The sequence below is a fragment of the Myxocyprinus asiaticus genome, chromosome 1, assembly GCF_019703515.2.
Source record: "Myxocyprinus asiaticus isolate MX2 ecotype Aquarium Trade chromosome 1, UBuf_Myxa_2, whole genome shotgun sequence".
NCBI classification, from domain to species: Eukaryota; Metazoa; Chordata; class Actinopteri; order Cypriniformes; family Catostomidae; genus Myxocyprinus; species Myxocyprinus asiaticus.
The window spans coordinates 12,130,253-12,152,881 of record NC_059344.1 but is presented as its reverse complement, the minus strand read 5'-3'; the positions used below and the strand labels follow the sequence as shown (position 1 = coordinate 12,152,881).

The 22,629-nt window shown below is 36.4% G+C and overlaps 1 protein-coding gene across 1 annotated transcript in view; it reads right to left on the bottom strand.

The window, feature by feature from the left end:
• Nucleotides 1-1,155: 1,155 nt before the first annotated feature.
• Nucleotides 1,156-22,629, bottom strand: part of LOC127445583 (synaptotagmin-7-like) — a 213,897-nt gene continuing 192,423 nt past the window's right edge. Inside the window, exons 9-12 of the mRNA XM_051705738.1 lie at nt 20,744-20,913; nt 12,968-13,082; nt 12,317-12,516; nt 1,156-7,627 (exon numbers count right to left, since the gene is read on the bottom strand). Of these exons, the coding sequence (XP_051561698.1) occupies nt 7,523-7,627; nt 12,317-12,516; nt 12,968-13,082; nt 20,744-20,913 (590 nt within the window). The 3' untranslated portion in view covers nt 1,156-7,522. The remainder of the gene's footprint in view (nt 7,628-12,316; nt 12,517-12,967; nt 13,083-20,743; nt 20,914-22,629) is intronic.

Below are 22,629 nucleotides of genomic sequence, written 5' to 3'. Positions count from 1 at the left end.
AAATTAGCAAAGCAAAAAAAAAAAAAAAAAAGCCACACAACAAAAATTAAGTAACAACACAACAGAAAAGTCACACAACAAAATTACAATGAAACACAATTAAATAAAGCCACAGGACAACAAAATTAAGCCAGAACACAACAAAATGGCCAGAAAATATTTTTCTAAATATAAACACATTTTGAAGTTAATTACAAAATTAACTAATTTTGTACATTTGAGCAAAATTAAATTAATAATACTTATATATATAGTTATTATATTCTTTTGTTAATGATTACTCAATTCAATTTGATGGAATTTTGTTCTGAAATTGAAATGCATAAATCTTATAATTATTTTTAGAGTCAATGCATGCGAGATCATAACGCTGCCTGGATGAAGAAGAGCTGCTCATCCTCACTTACAAGTGAAATTCCCCAGTCAACACGTAATGGGTTTTCATTGTGGAATTCAGAACAAAACAAACTCCATGCATGCTAGAAATGTCCCTTTGAATATACAGTATTATTTAGTATTTTAATTATTTTAGTTATAATTTACATTGATCTTAATATGAATTCAAACATTTCTCATTAACTTCTTTCAGGACCAAATTATCTGAACTATGCTTTCTAAATACATTTTATAGCTCTACTCTATATTCTACTGTAGGTCAACAATTGAAAATTTTGTTGAGTCTATTTTTTCTTTTTCTAAGAAATTCCAAGAAAACCATCTGAGACTAAACTGTTACTTAAATAAAAGAAAATAAACCTCCATCATGTCTCATGAGCTATGAAAGAGCATCCTCTGAGCAATAGAGTTTTTCTCTGAGTACATCCACTGAGGTTATTTTCTACTCCTGAGCTGCGTCAGATAGGACAGGTGTAGTGTCCTGGAAGAGCAAGACGCTCTATGATAAAGACCATCATGACATAAAAATCATTCCTCTCAAACTAAAAGAGGATGTGTTTTCCATACATTTTGATTTATTAGTATCAATTGTATTCTTTTGAACAAAAGACAGACGAAATCTCTGATTCATTTTGAATGCTGGTAGCACTGTTGAGGCATTACAATTTGGGTAATTGTAAATGAATCAGATTAACTCAGATTACAACAAAAAAGCTGGTGCAACATCAGAATGATTTTCTTATTTTATTTTTTATTTTATTTTTAAATCAGAACACAATGTCTTAAACTGATTGATGTTTTTGATAGAAAACCCCTAAAGAACATTAGAATTGTGCAAGGACAAACCATTCACACAATCTAACAAGTTACTAAAAGAAAAAAAATCTATCACATAATTACTGCTATAACCGCCTTTTTAAGCAAAATTCCCCCATTCTCTCAACTTATAAATCAAGAGACATCAAAAAACGTTTTAGTTTCCTTCTTTTATATACAGATTTACATCTATTTACACTGTACATTTATGCCAAAATAAACCATCATTATGTTAAATCATATTGTGCACACCACAGATATGCTGAGAAATATCAGTTTTTTTAATCAAAGCTCCACAGATAACATTAATTTGACAAGCACACATACATCAAAGTTCGGTTTCAACTCCGTCATTGAACATTCATTTGTCCATAACCGTTTTTGTGACAACAAACGTGACCATTCAAATGCTGGTTGTTTTAAACCTGGTTTGGCATTTTTTTTTTCATAAGATGAAAACAATGGAGTTCACTTTTGCAATTCAACAGTTAAAAAAATTAATTTAAATCAAATTTGTGGATATAGTACAACAGACAAGCACACATTAGCTGCCTCACCGTGGTGAGTCATAGAACAAGACAAGACAAAACAAAGAATGCTGTTTCACTTGTGCACTCTTCTGTATTTACTATCCTTTATAATGTTAAGTGCTCATTGTTCTCAACTCACAAAAGCAGGGCCATCGAAAACTGGGAACGTTGTCTCGAATCCTGTGATGAGGGCAACATAATCTCATGACAACTCAAAATATTTGGTACGAGATGGTGAAATCGTAGGAAAGGGTACTAGGTGACTCGCACAAAAACATACAACTTTTTGTCCCATAGAAACCAACCAATCAACAAACAGAATTTCAAGTCGATACAATAAAGGCATCACATTTTAGCTAGCCTCCTATCCAGCACTTTATTTTAAAGGAATATTCCAGGTTCAACACAAGTTAAGCTCAATCGACAGCATTTGTGGCATAATGTTGATTACCACAAAAATTAATTTCGACATGTCCCTCCATTTCTTTAAAAAAGCAAAAATCAAGGTTACAGTGAGGCACTTACAATGGAAGCGAATGTGGCCAATTTTTGGAGAGTTTAAAGGCAGAAATTTGAAACGTATAATTTTATGAAGGCTTTTCTGTTAAAACTCGTATTATTTGAGCTGTAAAGTTGTTAAAATTGTCATTTTGTTGTCATTACATCGTCATGGCAACGAAGTTGTAAAACTGGCAATAACTTTACCCAGAAAAGGTTAGTAAGTGATTTTATCACACTAAAATCATGTTTACAAGCATATTGTTTATGTCTAGTGGCTATACTTTTGAAAAAGTGAGTATTTTAACATTTAAAGATTGGCCCCCATTCACTTCCATTGTAAGTGCCTCACTATAACCCAGATTTTTGCTTCTTTTTTTTTTTTTTTTTTTTTTTTTTTAAAGAAAAGGAGGGACAAGTCAAAATGTATTTTTGTGGTAATCAATATTATGCCGCAAATGCTGTTGATTGAGCTTAACTTGTATTGAACCCGGAATACTGCTTTAAGAAAGGATGTCAATTAACAAATTTTATTACTCATTCCATATTTATTTATGCAATATAAATGACTAATGTAATTTATGTTAATAACCTGTTATACGCTTCTCTCATCTCATTCCATACTCTGTTTTCTTTCTTCCATGGTACACAAAAGTTTCCTGTTGACATCATGGCTAGGTTTAGGGTTTGGGTAAAGGGTTAGACTTTAGGGTTGGGTTAGCAGTTAAATCTAAGGAAAAACGTAGTAACATCATCTGATGGTTAGTTTTTCACTATTGGAATAAAAAAAACATTCATCGACTCGTCAGCTTTCTTACGATTTCACCATCTCATACTAATTATTACGTCTTATTATGAGACAGGGTTGGATGAGGGGCATACATTTCAGATACAGTAAGGCACTTACAATGCAAGTCTACAAGGGCGAGGAAATATGAAGGTTATAAAAGCACAAATGTGATGCTTGTGTTTTTGATAAAGCACTTACATGAATTATTCAGTAAAACAAAATGTAAAGTCCTTTTTCAGGTGTGACTATTTTTCTAGGTGGGTGAACTTCTGGTTATGCATGTCAGAAATAATTATATGCATGCTGTATGCAAAGAGTGCATTATGGATAGTTGCATCATGTCTCCTTTTTGTACGATGTGAAAGTTATCTGGTTTAACAGTGTTAGGCCTATATGGTCTTGACATGGATTGGATATAAGATTGGATATAACTTGGCACAGATAAGATCAGTAAGCAATTCTATTACTAGGTTTTGTGGCTTTACTTTTTATTGCCTTGCCAAGTGTACTTCCATTGTAAGTGCTTTACTGTTATCACGATTTTTCTGGGCGGGACGACATGCTGTGGGAAGCGTCTGGCAGTGATATTCACATCTGATGTGACACAGGCATATGGAGGGGAGAAAGGTCATATGTTGTTTCACTTCCTGAAAGGACTGCTTATGTGTTTGTATGTGTATATCTGTGTATTTAAAGCAGTACAAATATGACCGTAAGTCCTTACCCTGAAGAGATTCCTTACATTTACCTTATAAATGTTTTAACATTAATATTGCTTATCTACAGTACATTGACTTTTTATTTCAAGTATGGATAAAGCAGTTAGCTTCTTCAAAGAGGTTTAGTCATCTTAAGGACCATTTGAGGTCTGTGTTAATAATATCAATAGTCATTTTTCATAATGGTGAACCTTAGGTTTAATTTTACTGTTGACATGGTAACAATCGGGTAACAATCTTCCCTTTCTATATCTGCCTTTTCTCCATTACATAAGTAACACTTTAAGAGACAGAAAACAACATATAATAGTATTGCTATTATATCCTGTGGACTTGTATCAGTTCCCATCTACAATTAAAAGAAACTTGGCATTTATGTTATAACACTAGTCTGAAAGCTGGGCTAATGCTGCCTTCAAGTCATGTAGGAATAATCGTATTTACAAGATTCCTTATGCTACAAGCACAAATTACCAGTAGAACGATCAGGATTTTCTTTGAGCCCCAAATTAAATTGACAATTTTGTTAAAATTTTAACTGTTTCTCCGACACGACAGTAGTTGAATCGAAAGAGAAAACTGATTGTACTTAGACAAGTTTACGCTAACGCTATAACGCCTGCCGTAATGAATTGTATTCTGACAAATTACCCGTGGAATTTTCTTTTTATAAAACGTGACTGTGAATGTGGACTGTACATTTGAGTTTGTAAACATTTTGTGTCCTGTTGATGAACAACAGCATGAAATACTATTCATTTAGTCCCACGGTTTTCAAACTGGGAGGCGCGCCTCCCTAGGGGGGTGCCAGAGCATGTCAGGGGACACGCGGAGAAAAGTAAAATCAAAAGATAAATAAACACCATAAAAATTTATTTTTAAGAAAAGTTTAAATTAATAGCTTTACAGACCATATTCCAGCTTAATAGACCATAGCTCTATGGCATTATAATACTGTTAATGTTGAGCGCACAACATGCACGCGAGAGCGCATTCATGTACCGGCTGCGCGACAAAACTGAACGCGTGCTCTCAAATATACGCTGCTCTCTGAAATCTCCCTGCTCTCACTCAGAGAGTGTGTGTGCGCGCTGTTATATTGAGGGAGAAAAAATACCGGAGAACTCATGTGGCGGCATGTAGGTAGAAAATCCGAAAATATGTGGAACAAAATTCCAACGTGTCCATTATTACGAGTTCAATGTGATATTGGGTCGATGTGTATTCATGTGTTTGTGACAAGTGCAGTTTCAAATTGAGACAGAGACTAGCTCATGTGATGCAAGTTTATCACAAATATAGGCTAAAAAACAGTTAAGTAATCCCATTATCATAAAAACAAACATGTATTTTTAATAAAATACGGTTTCATTTGATTAAAAGAAATATTTATAGCATATCAGTCTGAATTTGAGGTTATTGATCATCATTGGTGAATTGCTCCATCACCTGACATATGAAGAATTTTGATAATATAACACTAGAGGACAATACCTGATAAAACTTCAAATAAGTGGCCAGGATGTACTGCTGTTTAAGTGGAGATATATACAGTATATTTATACAGGCTTACAGTTTAAAAACCCCTGATTTAGTCGGTTTATGTACTGACAAACTTGCCTGACCAAACCATGATTTCCTACCCAGATTAAGCATCAATGAGCATAAATTTGGACAATTTGTCTATTTTTATCCAACCAAAATCGAATAATGTCGTAATTACAATTTCCGAACTCGTAAGTAGGAACTTCACAGGAAGACTTGAAGGCAGCATAAGTAACAACTAAATGTAACTTACTTACGAATCAATCATTTGACCATTGTAATCCAATCCTCAACACATTGACAACTGACTGTGACAAACAAATACACACTAATCAACAGACGCACAAACAATTCAAACAGTTACATGACTTGCGTTATATTTTCTGGTTTCACTTATCTCTTTTTCTTAGGATTTAGTTCACTTAAATGTATATCTTAATTTCGAAGGACATTTACAACTCACCCAGCCCTTTTGGAAATGAACTGTCTGAAAACAAATGAAAAGCATATTGGCAGCGGTTGAACTCACATTGGCAGTGTAATTGCATACTGGTTAAGTGGTTGATGCAACCCTCTGCAAGACATGTGCATTGCATGAGGAATGCTGCTTTAGATAAAAGGATTCCTACAGTTCTGGCTCCAATGCCAACACACACTTCAAACACACAGGTGTGTGCAAATACAGACTCGCATACATACACAACCCTATCTTCTCTACCGCTCTTTGCTTTGGAAATACATTTTAATGGTCTATGTTTAACTGTAAGGCCAGAAACATCTACACAAGTACTCAACTGCAGATGGAAACACTGGGCCAAAGCATTGCAGGTGCATGGTAGCCTACATACTTAGTATGCATTCTTGCATTACTGTGGCAATAACAAATCTTAAGGCTCAAGTATACTTCGTTTTTCTGTGTACCGGATCGCCTCGCACAGGGTCGAGTGCTTAGCCTTTTAAAGTATGCTCTTTTGACCACGTGCAAATATGAACGCGTTCGACGCGTGCATATTTCGACTGCTTTGCAATACTCTTTTAGTACAGTTAACTTTTAATACGGCAGGCGCATGCGCAGACGATGCGCACAGACAAGGCGAAATTTGCCCCATGCATACTGTGCCAATCCGATCAGCAACACAGAAAAACTAAGAGTACTTTAGCCTTTAGTACTCATGGGGATGATAGAGTTACTTTTAAATTGCTGTGCCATTAAAGTGGATGGGTTATTGTTCAGGTAGCTAGCTATGAACATGTTAAGATTATTTTCAAACTGTGGCTTCGCCACTATAGTAGTTGACCTGAAAGAGAAAACTGACCTTGCGGCAATGCAAAGAATGCAACACATACTAGTTTTGCATTACGCATTGCACTCAGACACATTTCGTAATGCTAGTCATGCTCAAGTGGTTGCGTTCAAGTGCATGTGTAGAGTAGACCTATGTTGTGAGTCTAAGACAAACCCACAAACAATTTTTACAATTCTCACTCAATTCTCAACATTTTTCAAATTTTTCCTCCATGCACTTGAACTGATCAAATCAATTTAAGTGAGTTTGAATTTGTATGTTTTTCTTGTTTTTCAAAAAAACAAACCTCATTTTTTTCTGTCACATAACAGCACCCACAGTACATACAGACAACGAAGAGTTCCAGCGAAAGAGCAATTTTTTACACTGTTCTGAGAAAAACATCAAGAGGTGACAAAGTCCAACAAACAACAAGTTCATCCCCCTTTCAACTAGGTATTGCACTGTGGTTGCGATCCTTCCGGATCTTTCCGTATGCTTAGAGGTGACGGCATGAGGGAGGTGAGACAAAAAAATAGAAGTGGCTGTTTTATGGATTGTTTTCAGCTGTTTCAATTTCAGTGAATGAAGTTCAATGATAGATGTCACCCTGTTTGGCGGTCCAGCTGTTCAAAGAACAGTTGAGTTGTCAGACTTTTTTCTCAAGGAAGACGAGTCTGTTTACATCTCCATTACATAGGAATTTCTCTTCAAATCTTCTTGGCAGTGCTTAGCCTCTTTTTTGGTGGGAAAAATAAAAGTGGTAAACAAAAGCAGTCTCTTCATAACCAAACTGCAGGAAAAAATTGAGAAGGGAGAAAGAGAGAAAGACAGACAGAGAGAGAAAGAAAGATAGTTGGATGGCTTTTGGTCCCTGTGTTTAAACTTGTGCATATCAACAGGGTTTTGATGGGTTTTGTTTACTTTTGGTGGACCGGCCCTTCAAGCTTTGAGAGCGTGCCACTGGGCAACGGCAGTGCGCGGATGGCTCATCATGTCTTTCCAATGTTTTACCTCCGCTGGGCCACTCTTCCATGAGAGATAGATCTACAAATATAGTGTGAAAAAAGAAGAAGGTGGAATGGTAACAAAATTAGCAGCAATTACACATCTTGCAAGACCCAAACATGCTTATTTTTGTATAAGTGAATATTGTTGAGATTTTTAATCTGGCCTTTGTGCTGGTAATGAGTTGTTTGCAACAGTTTGCTGCAAGTGATGTTGTTCGGTATACTCTGTCCTTGTGGCATGACTGATATACTGTAAATACTGTCTGGTTCACGAGTGTGTATATATGCTGGGAGATACATTAAATAATCAATATATTCATGAAAATTTAGCTGGAGATTACAGATTGAATGAAGCAACACTGTAAATATGGCAATAATTTTAATGCACTTTCTTATTTTAATGCACTTTTTATTTAAAGGGGTCATGACATTTTTTGACAAATAAGAGGTCACTGTACTATAAAAACATACTGTAAGTTTCAGAACTCAAAACTTCCTCCACACTGCAAAAAGAACATTTGTTGAAACCAAGCTGCCACAACGACTCATTCACTACTTCCTCTACACTGTGATTTCACACTGTGGTATACATATGCATCTGACTGCCTCCACAACAACAAATGCCTACTTGACCTTATTACTTCTGTATCCCAGCCCAGTAGCGGTGAGCAGTGCCTCATCAAGGAGCAGGTCAGTCAGAAGCAGAGAGCCAATCAGAACATTGGGAGTTTACTGTCAAGTCTTAAAGGAGAAGCAGCACCAAAAGTGAGCGTTTCTGACAGGTCAGAACGAGAGTAAAACATGATTGTGTTTTACAAATACATGACTGTTTTTTTGTGCAAAAAACTAATTTACTAATATTTAACTAATTTAAAGTTAATCTCAAGGAAAATTTCAAAATAATAAAAAAAGGCATGTCATGACCCCATTAAGTTTCCTAAAGAGGATACCATTACACTTGTTTCGCAATCTTCCCTTGTCTCATGACTTGCAAGTGTGAAAGCATTTTAATAGCATCTCTGACTTAAACTTCAGTAATAAAAATAGCTTTACAGATAGTAAGTTCAATTCATTACCATGATTCAGTTCAAAGTGCCCATTTCAGTCAATCGATTCGAAACTTTGATTCAACGATTCACGTAAATGATTATGACGCATACAAATTAAATGTTTAAATATACAGTAATTGTTATTTCAAAATCAGTACATTCAAAAACAGATATAGTATATATACAGTTAGTGCCCGACCGATATATCGGTCGGCCGATATTAGCCTTTCACCGATATATCGGTATCGGCGTATATTTTACCGATATGCGCCGATATGAAAACATTTTTTCAGAACATATAATGCAGAAAACAATGCTTTAGAATTGGTGACATAGCATAGTTTGTCCAGCAGAGCGCACTCCGACTCCATTGTTGACAGAGCTGACTCTGAACTGACGGTGGCTCTGCAGACAGGGCGGAGTTAAACGATGTGGATTTGAGCGATCTCTTCTCATTAAATAGCTAACTAGTTTGTGAAATACATACTGGACAGTTAATAAAAAATTACCCCATCATTTTATTTAACTAATATAACGTTAACCCTGTCCCTGACAACCATGTCACTCATGTTTATCACATCTGTTTACTGTTAGCCAGCTATAGTTTGTCAGTGCACTCAGTAATGGTGGTGGATTGTATCTGCTGAGTGTTGATTTCACGCTTCGCTGTTACTTAGTTTGTGAGACACAATGCTGGAAAGTAAATAAAGTCCATCTTTTACTCTCCGTGACAATGAGCTTATAGCTAACAAGCTAATCACATAGCTACTTTCATTGTTGTCAGCTGAGTGGAAGCTAATGTGTAAACATGTAGTCACCAAACTGTTTTGTTCAGGATTCACAGTTTGGTACCCCTTTCAACTGAACAATTCCAATCGTTGCATTTATAAAAAGTCTGGTTTTCCAGACATTAAAATAGGATACGTAATAAAAGTAGATTTAATAAATAGTATATTTGCCCTGTGTAAATAATAATATATAGGAACTGTATCTAAAATAAATGAGGGGTGATAAATACTAATACAACAGGCTGTAAAAATAGACATTTATTCATATTAATATCCTATATACAGGTGCATCTCAATAAATTAGAATGTCGTGGAAAAGTTCATTTATTTCAATAATTCAACTCAAATTGTGAAACTCGTGTATTAAATACATTCAATGCACACAGACTGAAGTAGTTTAAGTCTTTGGTTCTTTTAATTGGGATGATTTTGGCTCACATTTAACAAAAACCCACCAATTCACTATCTCAAAAAATTAGAATACATCATAAGACCAATAAAAAAAACATTTTTAGTGAATTGTTGGCCTTCTGGAAAGTATGTTCATTTACTGTATATGTACTCAATACTTGGTAGGGGCTCCTTTTGCTTTAATTACTGCCTCAATTCGGCGTGGCATGGAGGTGATCAGTTTGTGGCACTGCTGAGGTGGTATGGAAGCCCAGGTTTCTTTGACAGTGGCCTTCAGCTCATCTGCATTTTTTGGTCTCTTGTTTCTCATTTTCCTCTTGACAATACGCCATAGATTCTCTATGGGGTTCAGGTCTGGTGAGTTTGCTGGCCAGTCAAGCACACCAACACCATGGTCATTTAACCATCTTTTGGTGCTTTTGGCAGTGTGGGCAGGTGCCAAATCCTGCTGGAAAATGAAATCAGCATCTTTAAAAAGCTGGTCAGCAGAAGGAAGCATGAAGTGCTCCAAAATTTCTTGGTAAACAGGTGCAGTGACTTTGGTTTTCAAAAAACACAATGGACCAACACCAGCAGATGACATTGCACCCCAAATCATCACAGACTGTGGAAACTTAACACTGGACTTCAAGCAACTTGGGCTATGAGCTTCTCCATCCTTCCTCCAGACTCTAGGACCTTGGTTTCCAAAAGAAATACAAAACTTGCTCTCATCTGAAAAGAGGACTTTGGACCACTGGGCAACAGTCCAGTTCTTCTTCTCCTTAGCCCAGGTAAGACGCCTCTGACGTTGTCTGTGGTTCAGGAGTGGCTTAACAAGAGGAATACGACAACTGTAGCCAAATTCCTTGACACATCTGTGTGTGGTGGCTCTTGATGCCTTGACCCCAGCCTCAGTCCATTCCTTGTGAAGTTCACCCAAATTCTTGAATCGATTTTGCTTGACAATCCTCATAAGGTTGCGGTTCTCTCGGTTGGTTGTGCATCTTTTTCTTCCACTCTTTTTCCTTCCACTCAACTTTCTGTTAACATGCTTGGATACAGCACTCTGTGAACAGCCAGCTTCTTTGGCAATGAATGTTTGTGGCTTACCCTCCTTGTGAAGGGTGTCAATGATTGTCTTCTGGACAACTGTCAGATCAGCAGTCTTCCCCATGATTGTGTAGCCTAGTGAACCAAACTGAGACACCATTTTGAAGGCTCAGGAAACCTTTGCAGGTGTTTTGAGTTGATTAGCTGTTTGGCATGTCACCATATTCTAATTTTTTGAGATAGTGAATTGGTGGGTTTTTGTTAAATGTGAGCCAAAATCATCACAATTAAAAGAACCAAAGACTTAAACTACTTCAGTCTGTGTGCATTGAATTTATTTAATACACGAATTTCACAATTTGAGTTGAATTACTGAAATAAATGAACTTTTCCACGACATTCTAATTTATTGAGATGCACCTGTATATATTTTAAATGTGTTGAAACTTGACACCGGGTGACGCACCCTAAAAACGGCACCGTTAGATCGGTTTCATGCTGAAGAGCCGCTTAAGTTTTTTTTTTTTCTCTCTCTCGTAAATGTAAATGAGTGTAAATGCCAGCATCATCATATATGTTGAAAGAACTGATGCCTGTCAACCAAAACATGAGCTCATTGATGTTTATAATGAGTCTGCTTTTTTATTCCATCCATTACTCCTGGTCGGAGGCTGCCGTATATATTTAGTTTATACGTAGTGTTACGTTCTACCTAAGTTTTGATGGTGCAATGCTCAAATATTTAGTAGAGCATAAATTGTGACTTAGTGGCCATTTACGCCACAACTAGGCTAAGTTGTAACGTACGTATAGCTGGTGCAACCGGCCCCTGATGTTTATTTAGCTATTTATTTTATTTTTATTTATTCTTTATTTTAATGGTCAGCCATTGACTGATACTAAACAGTACTGATGTTTATTTAGCTATGTATTTTATTTTTATTTATTCTTTATTTTAATGGTCAGCCATTGACTGATACTAAACAGTACTGATGTTTATTTTGCTATTTATTTTATTTTTTATTTATTCTTTATTTTAATGATCAGCAATTGACTTATACTAACAGTACTGATGTTTATTAAGCTATTTATTGTATTTTTATTTATTCTTTATTTTCTCAGTGTTCATTTCTAGAATTTGTTGACAAAGTATAATAATAATGTCAAATGTTCTTTGATAAAAAATATTTGTTTAAGAAAGCAGCCTTCTGAGTACCTTTGCATAGTCATATCGGTGCAAAATCGGTGCACAATCCACATAGAAAAAGTCTGTTTTCATTCCAGCTCAAAAATTAGCTATATTGGCCACCATATCGGTGAATTTTCCCTCTCTAAAATCGTATCGGCATCAATCTCAAAAATCCCATATTGGTCGGGCTCTATATACAGTACATTGCCCAGCCCTCGAGTGTATGCGAGTGTGTGTGTATCCCCTTCACATCACACCTTGCCAATGACATCGTTGCGACTCAGTCTGTCCTTGTCCATGACTGTGATGATGATGGTTGTCTCTCTGAGGACGTGAGCAGGGACATCAAAGGGGAACGACTCATTAAACACAGGATTCAAACACCTCTTCATCACCACTGTCTTCTTCTTCTCCACTCGTTTATCTTTGTTCATCAGCCACACTTTAACGTAGGGGTCTGAAACACCCACAAAGTAGAAATAGTCCACAGTGAGTCGAGTCCAGGCGATGAGAGGGAATTAGAATTCCTGTTATGAAATTCTAAATTATATTAAAAAAGTGCTTGGTGCAATAATGATTACTCTGCAGATGGCACCTTGACAAGAATACTCCTTTTTCATAGAAATCCCATAAGCATTCAGTAAAATGCACATAACATTAAAGAACTATTAAATTATATTTACATTTATCCATTTAGAAGATGCTTGGGAAAGCAACTCACAGAGCATTCAAGGTCTACATTTTATGTGTCATTTACATTTATACATTTGGCTGATGCTTTTATCCACTCCTTTATACATTTGGCTGATGCTTTTATCTACTCCTCATCTAGACTCTTAACAACCACCCATAGACTTCAGAAGTCCACCATACATTTTACAGAAGAAATAGGAGGCATACGTTCATACCGGATGTTCCCCCAATGTCCATGGCTTTGAGATTGCGTGCTTTTATGATGCTCACAGTGATGTTGTTGGAAGTGGGATTATAACACAGAGACACAAGCAGGTCACCTCGACTTCCCTGATGAAAAGAACACAGATAGTAAGGTCAGTTCAGTGCTGGACTGGTTCACTGGTTCCCAATCACTTCACTGTTATGCCAGCTTATTGTTTATGTGGAATAACCAGACAAATAAAAAGCTAACATTTTTAAAAGAGAAGATTGTCAACCTATATTAGATTTTCAATGGCTAATAACAATATCTCATTGTACAAAATATTAACATTTTTATTTATCATTATTAAGTTTATATTATTATTCTTATTATATTTTATTTAAAAAATATATTAAAAATGATAAACATTTTAGTCAACTTAACATTGTTGTATATTTCACACAGCATTATATATTCCATATTTTTCATTGTACATGACACTGTACTGTATATTGAATAGGACATTGCATTTCTCTGAATTATTATTCCTATGCTACAGTCTAACATGTCTTTTATTTCTCCACCTGTGTTTGCCAGATTCATTCTATACAGCCATAATTAAATTGCCCCTCTGACTATATACTCTCTCTCTCTCTCTCTCTCTATATATATATAGTCAGAGGGGCAATTTAATTATGGCCATATAGAATGAATCTGAATGAATAAAACACACACACACATATATATATAAACCTTATAGTTACTGAGATATAAAGTATATTATAATGTGTTATACAGTATGCAGGGTATGAAATTAACTTTTTTGCCCACCAGCCACAGTGGCAGGTGAATGACCAATTTTACCAGCCACTTTGATGTATGTATATATGTAATTTTAATAATGTTATTTTGGAATATAAAATATAACATATAGTACCATAGGCTATTATTATTACCATGATAATTTTGTAACATATAAATGGAGGCTGAAGAGTAGACAAGCACAGAAGAGATATCTCTTGTTCAAGAACAATAGACCTTTTTCACACTCTGGGTTTTGGAACGCGGAAGTAAACGATTGCAGGGTAAACTTCGACAGCGGTGAATGTGTGTGAATGGGAGATCATAGCAAATATTATTTTCACTTACACATTTGCTCCAAGAGCAAAAGAAAAAGTCCACTATTACATTTGAATGACTTTCCTGAAGAAAAAATAAATAAAAATAGAGAGTTGTGGATTAAGACAGTACAATGGGAGAAGATGCCAAATTTACTGTCACTCTCTAAGCAGCTATAATCAAAACCCCCTCACAGCTGTGGTAATTCATTTTTTTAAACTAATTTCAGGGGAATATAACACAAAGCATTATGTTATAAACTTAAACTCAATATTTAAAAAAATTATCATATAAAAAGTTTGCTAGATTTACACTGCTAAATAAGGCGGAAACGCATCATTACAGTCTGTTAAAAAAGTGTATTTCTACGGTTGCACTGAATTATCATGACACACATTTACTGTAGTTGCATGTCATTTGTAATGCATCCTGATATGGTCTGACATCATATGCAGTGTTTATCATCATATGCATATATATATATATATATATATATATATATATATATATATATATATATATATATATATATACAGAGATAGTAAGGTCAGTATACTGGCGGCCAAAAGTTTGGAATAATGTACAGATTTTGCTCTTAATGAAAGAAATTGTTACTTTTATTCAACAAAGTGGCATTCAACTGATCACAATGTATAGTCAGGACATTAATAACATGAAAAATTACTATTACAATTTGAAAAAAATATTTCACCAGAGGTGGAAAGAGTACTGAAAAATAAAACTCAAGTAAAAGTACTGTTACTTCTTAAAAAATGTAGTTTGAGTAGAGTAAAAGTACCTGTCCTAAAAACTACTCAAGTAAGAGTAAAAGAGTAGCTCATTTAAAAGTACTCTTGAGTAGTGAGTATTGAGTACTGAGTTGCAAAAGATTATTAGAAGAATATTTCAGCTCTGTTGGTCCATACAACGCAAGTGAATGGGTGTCAAAATTTTGAAGCTCCAAAATTCACATAAATCAGCATAAAAGTAATCCATGTGACTGTGGTTAAATCCATGTCTTCAGAAAAGATATGATAGGTTGGGTGAGAAACAGATCAATATTTAAGTCAGTTTTTACTATAAATTCTCCTCCCTGCTCAGTCAATCTCCACTTTAACTTTCTTCTTCTTTTGTTTTTGGTGATTCACATTCTTCATGCATAGCGCCATCTACTGGGCAGAGAGAAGAATTTCTAACAAAAATGGACTTAAATATTGATCTGTTTCTCACCCACACCTATCATATAACTTCTGAAGTCATGGATTTAACCACTGGAGTCATATGGATTACTTTTGTGCTGCATTTATGTGCTTTTTGGAGCGTCACAATTTTGGCATCCATTCACTTGTATTGTATGGACCTACAGAGCTGAAATATTCTTCAAAATCTTCATTTGTGTTCTGCTGAAGAAAGAAAGTCATACACATCTGGGATGGCATGAGGGTGAGTAAATTATATTTTAATTAATTAGCACATAGGGGGCCTCATAGTACTCCTTTTGAGATAGCATTAGAAAAAACTTGATAAAGGCTAAGCATAATTATAAAATATTTTATCATCTCTACTTTCCTAGTAATTTCTTATACAAATTAACACACTCTCTACATCAGGGGACGGTATTATTAAAAAAACTAACAATATTATTAAAAAATATTATTATTAAAAATGTCACTATTTTATTCTATTACATTAATACTTTTAAAGCTACTTAAGTTATTCAGCCAAAAGTAGTGAGTGGTTTTCTCGTTTCCTTGTTACTGTTGTTTGATTAATAGCATTTTTATGACATAGCCTGCTAGACAGTGCTCAATTCGGTTACATGTACACTTCAAGTCCAACATTCTGATGCAAATACGCTTTTTGTCCCTCTGTTTACATTCACTTTATACCAAACCAACTGCGTTTACATTTATGCCTCACCAAGACGGGCATTGGCAGAATTATGAAGTGTATTTGACCATTTAGGCACATACCGCATTAACACTCTCGGAGCATAAGCGCATGTAAAGCGCACAAACATTAGCTGCCTGTCAATAAAACAGCACGCAGCTACAGATGTCAGGAAATAAAAAGTCAATCTTTTATATTTTATCTAGATCAACCAACCAGCGGTTGTCTTGCTATCGCGATCAATGTAATGAACACCCCTGGTCTAGATGTAGAACATAGGCTAAGTATAGAAAATTACTTAAAAGTTTATCATCGATATCGAGGACATCTCTCTTTTTTTTCCGATAAACATCGAGACAGTTTATCGCCCAGCCCTATTGATAACATTGCATTAATCTCTCACAGCAACCCAATAATCTCAGTGATAGATGGCTAATTTACAAGCTACGTTATAGACACAGAATTTAGTAAGCAGAAATATGAAATTTACCTTGATATGTTTCTTAAAATTAGAGGCAGGATTAATGCTGATATCTGGCTTGAGCCAGCTAAACTCACATGACACGATCAAGCAATTGGCCTTTTTCACAGCGAAAAGCCCTTTCAGGTGCGGCCGTGATGTTCAGGTGTTGAAATATGAGGCATTCTCCACATCCATAACAGTTGGCGCCCGATCTACAGCTGCCATTCAAGTTTTTTACCTGTGATTTGATTTGATGGGAGTCACCATACTCTCCCTAGCCAATCATGTTGATAGAGCAAAATAAAATCAGGACAGGGAAGTAGCGAACACAGACGGTGGGAAAATAGCGCAGTAAAAGTACAGTTACAGCACTTAAAATGTACTGAAGTAAAAGTATACAATTTTTAAACTATTTAAAAAAGTACAATTCCTGAGAAAAAGTACTTAATTACAGTAACATGAGTATTTGTAATTTGTTAATTTACACCCCTGCATTTCACCCCACACTTACTGTAGCGTCTTGTCGGGAACTTCTTACACACCTTACATTCTAGCTGATCCCACAAAAGCTCAATGGGGTTAAGATCCATAACACTCTTTTCCAATTATCTGTTGTCCAATGTTTGTGTTTCTTTGCCCACTCTAACCTTTTCTTTTTGTTTTTCTGTTTCAAAAGTGGCTTTTTCTTTGCAATTCTTCCCACAAGGCCGGCAGTCTTCTCTGAGTCTTCTCTTTACTGTCGTACATGAAACTGGTGTTGAGCGGGTAGAATTCAATGGAGCTGTCAGCTGAGGACATGTGAGGCATCTATTTCTAAAACTAGAGACTCTGATGCAGCATGAAGCATTTACACGTTTCCATTGATCATGGTATAAATAATGAGGTGGTTGTACTTTCTTGTTTTGATCCATTTGACTTGGACTTGTGACCAAAGACATGAGACTTGACTTAGATTTGGCCTTGAAAGACTTGAGACTTGACTTGGACCTCAGGAACTTGTGAATATGTCATATATACAGGTGCATCTCAATAAATTAGAATGCCGTGGAAAAGTTCATTTATTTCAGTAATTCAACTCAAATTGTGAAACTCGTGTATTAAATAAATTCAATGCACACAGACTGAAGTAGTTTAAGTCTTTGGTTCTTTTAATTGGGATGATTTTGGCTCACATTTAACAAAAACCCACCAATTCACTATCTCAAAAAATTAGAATATGGTGACATGCCAATCAGCTAATCAACTCAAAACACCTGCAAAGGTTTCCTGAGCCTTCAAAATGGTCTCTCAGTTTGGTTCACTAGGCTACACAATCATGGGGAAGACTGCTGATCTGACAGTTGTCCAGAAGACAATCATTGACACCCTTCACAAGGAGAGTAAGCCACAAACATTCATTGCCAAAGAAGCTGGCTGTTCACAGAGTGCTGTATCCAAGCATGTTAACAGAAAGTTGAGTGGAAGGAAAAAATGTGGAAGAAAAAGATGCACAACCAACCAAGAGAACCTCAGCCTTATGATTGTCAAGCAAAATCGATTCAAGAATTTGGGTGAACTTCACAAGGAATGGACTGAGGCTGGGGTCAAGGCATCAAGAGCCACCACACACAGACACTACAGTTGTCGTATTCCTCTTGTTAAGCCACTCCTGAACCACAGACAACGTCAGAGGCGTCTTACCTGGGCTAAGGAGAAGAAGAACTGGACTGTTGCCCAGTGGTCCAAAGTCCTTTTTTCAGATGAGAGCAAGTTTTGTATTTCATTTGGAAACCAAGGTCCTAGAGTCTGGAGGAAGGGTGGAGAAGCTCATAGCCCAAGTTGCTTGAAGTCCAGTGTTAAGTTTCCACAGTCTGTGATGATTTGAGGTGCAATGTCATCTGCTTGTGTTGGTCCATTGTGTTTTTTGAAAATCAAAGTCACTGCACCCGTTTACCAAGAAATTTTGGAGCACTTCATGCTTCCTTCTGCTGACCAGCTTTTTAAAGATGCTGATTTCATTTTCCAGCAGGATTTGGCACCTGCCCACACTGCCAAAAGCACCAAAAGTTGGTTAAATGACCATGGTGTTGGTGTGCTTGACTGGCCAGCAAACTCACCAGACCTGAACCCCATAGAGAATCTATGGGGTATTGTCAAGAGGAAAATGAGAAACAAGAGACCAAAAAATGCAGATGAGCTGAAGGCCACTGTCAAAGAAACCTGGGCTTCCATACCACCTCAGCAGTGCCACAAACTGATCACCTCCATGCCACGCCGAATTGAGGCAGTAATTAAAGCAAAAGGAGCCCCTACCAAGTATTGAGTACATATACAGTAAATGAACATACTTTCCAGAAGGCCAACAATTCACTAAAAATGTTTTTTTTATTGGTCTTATGATGTATTCTAATTTTTTGAGATAGTGAATTGGTGGGTTTTTGTTAAATGTGAGCCAAAATCATCCCAATTAAAAGAACCAAAGACTTAAACTACTTCAGTCTGTGTGCATTGAATTTATTTAATACACGAGTTTCACAATTTGAGTTGAATTACTGAAATAAATGAACTTTTCCACGACATTCTAATTTATTGAGATGCACCTGTATATATATATATATATATATATATATATATTATAACACATTATAATAGGTACAGTATATGTCAGTAACTATAAGGTTTTGAATTAATAAATGTGTGTTTTCTCTAGCAGTGGATTTTTATGCTGGTTTCAAATACCTAATTCAAAACCCTCTGAAATTAGAATATATTTTTCTAATTCTATCCCTTAAACTAAAATTTCAATATCATTTTATTTTTGTTATAGGCCTATCTGTTGGGTAAACAAGTGAATACAATTAAACTAAATTAAAATCAAAATCTGTTCAATGAACTGTAATGGTCCCATAGCTTCTATATGTTCAATAGCTTGTGTGTGTGTGTGTGTCTGTGTGTGTGTGTGTGTGTGTGTGTGTAGCAAATACGTTATGATATATTTTTATAGAAATTGACGTTCAAAAGTAAACCTACCAGAAATATTGAATGGAGTAAAAAAAATGAGAACTAGCCCCTGAATATTGGCTGATTAATCAGCTTGGATGACATATTACTCTATCGTCACTAAAAAGAACAGATGAGTTTTACTTCAAACCCTCTAAAGCAAGCAGCATAACCACAGCACAGGAGATGGAGTGCAGACTTTCACTTGAGTCAATGTACATGTGGGAGATCATTTGGAGTGCCCCAAGCCAGAACCCTAAACGCAGAAGTACAAGGCTCTCCGTGCTAATGAAACACTTGTACTTCTCTTGTTCTTGTGTAACGGGCTAAAACATACTTGAGGAATGGCAAGCTCTGCAGGTTCCACTCTACACACTGAACAATTAAGGTATTATTTTCCCTGTCTCCAGACGGCCCCTGCCCTCTCAGTGACTTCATCTCTTTGGACTCCTTTCTTTGACTATTATTGGCATCTGCTGTTCCCTTTTTGGATTTCTGACACTCAAATTCTCTCCTCATGCCACATCTTTAAACTTACTATGATAATTCAAACCTCTCTGATATGCAACACTGCCTACATCTAGAAAATGTTCCAATCACTTTCCTCTATGAGGTTCTGCCATCCAAACACTCACTCATACATGCTTACCATAAATAATGCTGATATACTATGGACTTCCATTGTTTTTAAGGGTTTTAAAGCCTGAATTATTTTGTGAAAGGTTCACAAAACAATCTGTGCTAATATGTGCTGCTCAAACTGTTAAGATTAGACTAAAATGAACCTTTTTAAATACATTTCAGCTGCTTGTTTCTAACATGGGGATCATTCAGAAGGATATGCAGAGTGGCAGGTGCTACACCATTAAGAACAATACAAGTTTGGCAGACTTTCCCTATGTCTTACTTGTTCTGGTGTTTAGGAATAATTGTGTGTATCCTTTCTCCACCTCATTACCTCACTGTGACTGGGCAGGCCAAGTTTCTGATCACCCAAAAGGCATCACTGACATGTAAACATATTTATATGTCTTATGTTAGTGTGTTTCATTGTATTGTGGTAGTACAGAATGAGCCACTGCAGATAGGTGTCAGTGAATGCTCTTGTTGGATGAGAAAGTTTTTAATTCTGAAAGTTTTAGTACTTATATAATTTTATTTTAAAAGATCAAGGAAAATTCAATTCCTATTTATACCCCTTTAAATGAAGTCAATATAATATATAAAGATACACCCATAACTCATAAAGGTCTTAAAACAAAACAAAAAACATAATTTTATTTATGAATCATTTCTCTGCACACACACACACACACACACACACACACACACACACACACACACACGTTTACTCACACTGCCATCACTGCAGGGTTTCAGCTCCTTCCAGAAGGTCTGCATGTGAGCCAGATCAATCTTGTTCAGGGGGATGGAGACCTCTCCTATAGGGTCATTCCTGCTGAAACGGTCATAATCCAGCACTTGCAGATACAGTGTGCGCTGCACCACCTTTTCAAAAGGAAACCCTGGGAGAGAGGTGAGCATAACTTTAGCTCTGTATCTCACTGAAATGATTAACTGCTCAATATGAGGTTAAAAAATGCAGTTTGTATATTAATAGTCTCAGATTTAGACCGTCCACAGTCTGTTCACTGACCGTCTGGATATTGCAAAACACAAAACTGGCAAGCACTTAAGAAAATCGCAAGCTCCAATCAGATTACCCGACAGTACCTTTTGGTCAGGCTGCACAGGTTTCATCACCGGGAAACAAAAACATGATTAAAAGGCGCCAGACTGACATTATGAGTGCCTGTGATGAAGGTTTGGTTTTGGGCACTTAGGAGCAAGCAAACTAGACCTTCATTGTATATTCCCCTTAGTTTTCAGTCTGTTAAATAATCTGCACTTGTTACTTTCGTACAAACAGAAATTTGGACAAAGTCTACACACATTTCCAATTTTGTTGTAGTTTTCTGTCTTTTTTTTTTTTTTCATTTCTTTTTGTGCCATTCTATTATTGTGGTATCATCTATGTCAGATTTACCCGCTCTAAACATACTGTAAAAACAAAATTAACTGTAGTTTGTCGCTTTACATGTCAGTCAGACAGTCATTTCCTGTTAAAAAGTAGTCCAGAATGTATGCCGCAAGACAAAACTCTGGCTATGTTTGTCACGAATGCTAGGAGGAAGGAGGACCCAAATGCGGGAATGAGTGAAAATACATACATTTTTATTAAACAACAGAAAAAAAAACAGGCAAAAAAAAAAAAAAAAATCGCTCAAGGGGGAGAGAAAACAAACTAAACATAAACCAGAATATAAATAATAACAAGGACCAACCAGGAAGAGCAAAAAGCCAGAAACAGACGAACTGACAAACAAAACAATTCGACAAACACAAGAGGAAGAAGGCACAATTTATAGATGAAGACACATGAGGGACAGGTGCAGACAATCAACATGAAAAGGACTAAACGAGGAGGCGTGGCAAGAGGAAACAAGCGGGATGGGTCAGAAGTGCGCATGGCAGACAAAAAACACAACGGAGCCATGCGCTCAAACACAAAACAGAAATCAACACATTAACAGATAACAAGAAGGAGAGGGCTGTCAGACTGAGGTTGTGACAATGTTAGACTAGTATAATAAAAAGTAAGACTGCCATTTAATATGGTAAATCAGAGCAATTAATTATATAAAATTATTTGTAAAAAAAAAAAAAAAAAGAAAATTATCATGTCTGCAGACTGTATTATGGAATTTTCCTACTATCAGAGCAATTCAAGCTTGAAGGACTGTACCACCTTCATGTTTTTACGAGTCTCGTTTAGCAGGGGGCAGTAAGTGCAACAGCAGCTGAACAGGCAACAAACCACACTAAAGCCCAAAGTCAACTTTGGTTAGATGCGAACGCTAAGCGTCTGTGTACAGGACGCGTGAATAAAATAAAATAAAATTTGCTCTTTTTCTGCATATTGCTGCCCCCTTCAGCTTATCGCGGCCCATTTGGCCCGTTTCGCGGCCGGCCCACCAGCCCGCCCGGTTCTCCTGATGGCCAGTCCGCCCCTGATCGGCCCCAAAGTGCGTCGGCCCACCAGGAAAATGCCTGGTATGCCAGATTACCAATCCAACCCTGGTGTGCCCCGACTTTTCTAACCATGCGTACTCTAAACATGCAGTATTTACATGTGCCTGGACTTGCACTAATTGGTGAGTCCAGGTAACAACACTCACAAC